A 5,054-nucleotide genomic window follows, 5' to 3' on the forward strand; every position below is an offset into this window, starting at 1 on the left:
GCCCGGCAATTTTTGCATTTTATAGAACTGGAGTCTTGCCACGTTGCCCAGGCTGGTCTCCAAATCCTGGGCTCAAGCAATCCTCCCGCCTCAGCCTCCGAAAGTGCTGGGATACAGGAATTGAGCCATTGTGCCCGGTCGCAGTTCACTAAAAGTATTTATTCGATCCACATCACCCGCCTGCGAGCGCTGGGATAGGGGGTGCGGTCCAGGCTGGAGGGGCTGGGGTCTGGCTAGTGCGTCACGGGCCTCAGGGACTCAGTGAGCCGCGTGCGCGGGGCCGGTGGCTGGGGGTTATTTCAGTGCGCGGGGAGGGGGAGGCCCGCGGCAGAGCGTGGGGTTAAGCGGCCTCCCCAGTACTGGGGTGAGAGCCCAGAACAGGCGGCAGGGTTCCCCCACCCCCAAACCCCAACCCCAATCCCCGTGCTCGCTGCAGTGGGATGTGAAAAGCCCGTTCCACGCTCTGGGCAGTTAGTCACCTTCCACTGGGACCCTCAGACGAGTGAGCGAACATGAAGTCCAGTCCTGGCATCCAAGCCGCCATCGACCTAACAGCGGGAGCCGCCGGGGGAACAGCGTGTGTACTGACCGGGCAGCCCTTCGACACAATAAAAGTGAAGATGCAGACGTTTCCCGACCTGTACAAGGGCCTCACCGACTGCTTCCTGAAGACGTACACCCAAGTAGGTCTCCGGGGCTTCTACAGGGGCACTGGCCCGGCACTGATGGCCTATGTCGCCGAAAACTCGGTCCTCTTCATGTGCTATGGGTTTTGCCAGCAGTTTGTTAGGAAAATGGCTGGACTGGACAAGCAGGCAAAGCTGAGTGATCTACAGACTGCGACCGCGGGGTCCTTTGCCTCTGCATTCGCCTCGTTGGCTCTCTGCCCCACTGAGCTTGTGAAGTGCCGGCTACAGACCATGTATGAAATGGAGATGTCAGGGAAGATAGCAAAAAGCCATAATACAATTTGGTCTGTCGTGAAGAACATCCTTAAAAAGGATGGCCCCTTGGGCTTCTACCACGGACTCTCCAGTACTCTACTTCAAGAAGTACCGGGTTACTTCTTTTTCTTTGGTGGCTATGAACTGAGCCGATCGTTTTTTGCATCAGGGAGATCAAAAGATGAACTAGGCCCTGTCCATTTGATGTTAAGTGGCGGAGTTGCTGGAATTTCTCTCTGGCTTGTCGTGTTCCCAGTGGATTGTATTAAATCCAGAATTCAGGTTCTTTCTATGCATGGAAAACAGGCAGGATTTGTTGGTACCCTCTTAAGTGTCGCAAAAAATGAAGGAATAGCAGCCTTATATTCTGGACTGACAGCTACTATGATTCGAGCAGTCCCTGCAAATGGGGCGCTGTTTGTGGCCTATGAATACAGCAGGAAGATGATGATGAGCCAGCTGGAAGCATACTGAAGTGTCTTGGTGGACCGGGATCCGAGTCCATGACTCTGAGGACTACAGTTCATCACAGGGTTCAACACAGTACAAGACCAATGTGAATTCTGACTTCATGGGAATTTTGGTTTTATCTTCCCTTATTCTACCCTAAACCTTAATTTTATGGAAGGGCGTGTGTTTTACATCATATAATTTCTGCCCATATTTGTATTGAAATAGAAAAGTTGCTGCTCTTGCCTTTGCTGGGATGTACAGGGTGGACTGGTTGGCCCTATGTACCTAATCTGAAAAACTAAGTATCATTCTGTCAGGGCCTTTGCATAAACCTGTTTGTGTGTACATGCAGTTTGGATGGTAATATGTTGTGAGTAAAACAATTTGGTTCTATGTATAATCTCCAATATCACCCCCCAAAACCCAGAATTGACCATATTTTGTGAAATAGGTAAGAATGATTGCATAGGATCTCTCTTTGTTTTTTTGGAGACGGAGTCCCACTCTGTCACCCAGGCTGGTGTGCCACAGCCTGGCACACCAAGATGTGCCACACTAAGATGTGGGGAGCCACATCTTAGCTCACTGCAATCTCTGCCTCCCCGGTTCAAGCAATTCTCCCACCTCAGCCTCCTGAATAGCTGGGAATACAGGCACCCGCCACCATGCCCGGCCGATTTTTGTATTTTTAGTAGAGACGAGGTTTCACCATGTTGGCCAGGCTGGTCTTGAACTCCTGACTTCAAGTGATCTGCCTGTCTTGGCCTCCCAAAGTGCTGGAATTACAGGCATGAGCCACCACACCTGGCCAGGATCTCTTGTAAAGTCTGCTTAACATGTGCACTACATTAGGCGGTTAAAGTTTTGAAAAGTCTTCATGTGGTAGTTGAAAACCAAAATACCCTGTATTTTTAAGAGGAGAAGGTGCCTGCATACGGGTGTGGTTTTGACATTCTTGAGTTAAGTTTCAGAGTAAGCATTGTGTATTTTCCCAAGAAGCAATACCCTTAAAATAGTGCTATCCATTTTCAAAGTGAGATTATATTCTGCATCCTGCCTATATGGTTAGGGGTGGTCTAGAGTATCATCAGGACTTGGGGAATCAGCACAGCCTTCCTGCACCAGCTTCCTTTCTCCCCCTCAAAGGAGCTGGAGCTGTACAGCTATGCTTTGATGAAGACCCTTGTGGCTGATAACAGTTCTTAGCTTCCAGTCTCTGGGTCCTGGCCTGGGTAGGATTCTAGGGTGTTCTATTGGCCCATTTTGGGGTTGTCGATGCATTCTGGGTGACTCACTGTCTCCATCAGCCAGAAACCCTCCAGGGGAACAGAAAGTGCCAAAGCTAGGAGAAGCTTTTGTTCCCTGTTTGCTAAGAACACTTGTGAGTAAAAGTCATCTACTCTCAGGTAGAACTAAATAGAACTTAGTGCTTTCACTACACAGTGAGTCATGTTAGGGACAAGCTCTTTTTGAAATTTATCTTGAGGTCCATAATACCTTCTCATGCCTTTACAGTGCTAGAGTCTTCTAAATCTGGTACTTGCCAACAGTAAGTTTTAATGATAACTGTGTATGGGATGTGACTAAACAATGAAACATAAGAAAAGTAATTTTATTAAATTATATACCATATATATGTATATGTACACTTACAAAACCCCTCCGAAACAAAGAACGACTCCCCACCCCAAAACGTAGTTCATCTATCTGATCCCCACAGACTTGGAGATAAGCACCTGTTCTGTGGCCATGTCATTCTCGTCACCAGTAAAGTAAGCCCCATTATTCTGTGTTGCTCCAAGTCCACCAGCAGAGTCTGTTTCAGTAACAAGTTTTCTTAAGCAGCCTCTAAAGCTGAAAAGAAGGAGGCTACCCGTCTTAATAACAGTCTGTACCATGTGTGTTTATCACTTGGCAGAATGTAATTCCTGTGAGAAACTGTTTACTCAAGCTTTTTGCTATCTTTGAAGCCTCTGTGGTAACTCTAGCCTTAGTGCCAGAAGCAAGAGGGTCAGGGAAATGAGATATTGACCAGTAAAGGCTGCTGTGGACATTTAGGGGAGGGGAGGCTCAGTGTCAGCCCTGCTGTGCCCCAGAGTTATGGCTGGCCTTCCATTTATTTACTTTACTTTAAAAGAAAATCATGTTTACACTTTAAAGTCATTTATAAAGTTAAGTGATATATTCCATACTTAAATGGTCAGTAGCTATGGAGTGGTGCTTCATCAGAGCAGGCCTATACTAAATAGAAAATGGGACTGGCGTTTGACAGTAAGTGGATCATTTCAGAGTCCACAGTCTCCCTGTCTGTGAGCTAGTCTAAGTTAGCTTTGTGGTCAGCATAACTTCTTACGTGTCATCCATTAAAGATTTAAATCAATACCTTCGACAAAAATAGTATGAGGCAAGTGAGAGGGGTGGGAGGGAGGAATCCAAATCTAAGTCAGGAGAATTCTTTTCCTGCCCTATTCGTTTAATTTATGGTTCAATATTTGGGTATAATTTGTATCATTTCAGACTCCAAACAAAAGTATAGTAATTTGAAATACGGTGTTTAAAGAAATTTGAGGGTTCTATCACTAAATTATCTATATAATATGTCTTTAACTCACACCATTTACAATGTATTGTAATGAGCTCTGAGTGTTCCAACACTAATGGTGTCCGGTTTCTCTCTTCAAGGATCTGACAGTCTAGATGTTTGTTCTGTAGTTAGAAGAGTGATACTTCGAAATAAAATTTAGAAGGAAAACGTGGAATCCAAATTTTATACTGTGTGTGCAATCAGTGTTGGATTTAGGGAACTGTCTCTGAATTTAGGGAACTGTCCCCTTAGTTGTATTTTTGTATTGTGGCTTTTTATATTCTTTAAGTTAGTGCCATGGTATTTGTTTCCAAGATTGAAATTGATCAAATCATTTTTATGATGCCTAGCCTCATTTTAAAATTTTCTTCACTTCCACATAGCAAGCTTTGTCCCTTAACTTTGAAAAATCTTTTCTGTAATTTATTATACCCTTTGGTCTACTGCCAAGGCCAAATGGTCTACATCTTGCATTGCCGAATGGTATTATAGTTAGGAATTCATTCTTTGCCCTAGCAATCACTGGATGCTAAGCAGTAGTAATTAGGTATATGTGATATCTCGGAAGGGTCACATCTGGCAATGGAGTATCAAACCTGCACATTTATTTTCTTCATGATCTTCTTGCTGAACTCAGAAGAAATGTAGGTTCTCTTTCTTCTGGCCCAGTCCTGTAAGGAGGGGTGATAATTATTTCCAGGAAGTTGTGTGCATAAAATTACTGGAGATTTTTGCTCAAGACCAGAAAGTATCCCTCTGTCCAGGGCCTGCATTTCTAGCTTGAGCAACTCCTCAACTTTGAAATTTCTGTTTTCAAAATCTATAATTCTCTACTCTCTCTGATCTCTCTAGATTGATGTGAAATAGGCCAAGTCTTCTCTGAGATTCATTTATTCATGTGAAATAGGTCAGAAGTCTTCCCTGAGATTCATTTTAGAAAGCAAATTATTTCACTGTTGAAACTGAAAGGAGTTAGTTAGCCTGCCTTAGGTAGATAGCAAGGGAATGGTCCCTGGAGAGCCCCCGGCCCATGGGTCAGTCTCATCCCCACATAACATTAAAAAGCAGCCTGG

The 5,054-nt window shown here is 44.8% G+C and overlaps 1 protein-coding gene across 1 annotated transcript; it reads left to right on the forward strand.

The window, feature by feature from the left end:
• Nucleotides 1–301: 301 nt before the first annotated feature.
• On the forward strand, nucleotides 302–4,153 carry LOC100401074 (mitochondrial ornithine transporter 2). Its single transcript, XM_002744318.5, has one exon. The coding sequence runs from the start codon at nucleotides 513–515 to the stop codon at nucleotides 1,416–1,418; it is 906 nt and encodes a 301-aa protein (XP_002744364.1). The 5' UTR covers nucleotides 302–512; the 3' UTR covers nucleotides 1,419–4,153.
• Nucleotides 4,154–5,054: the final 901 nt, after the last annotated feature.

This window comes from Callithrix jacchus, chromosome 2 (assembly GCF_049354715.1).
Source record: "Callithrix jacchus isolate 240 chromosome 2, calJac240_pri, whole genome shotgun sequence".
Lineage (NCBI taxonomy): Eukaryota > Metazoa > Chordata > Mammalia > Primates > Cebidae > Callithrix > Callithrix jacchus.

What these genes read in the sequence shown, in the direction of transcription:
- LOC100401074 (XM_002744318.5), top strand. Translation starts at nt 513, where the DNA reads ATGAAGTCCAGTCCTGGCATCCAAGCCGCCATCGACCTAACAGCGGGA.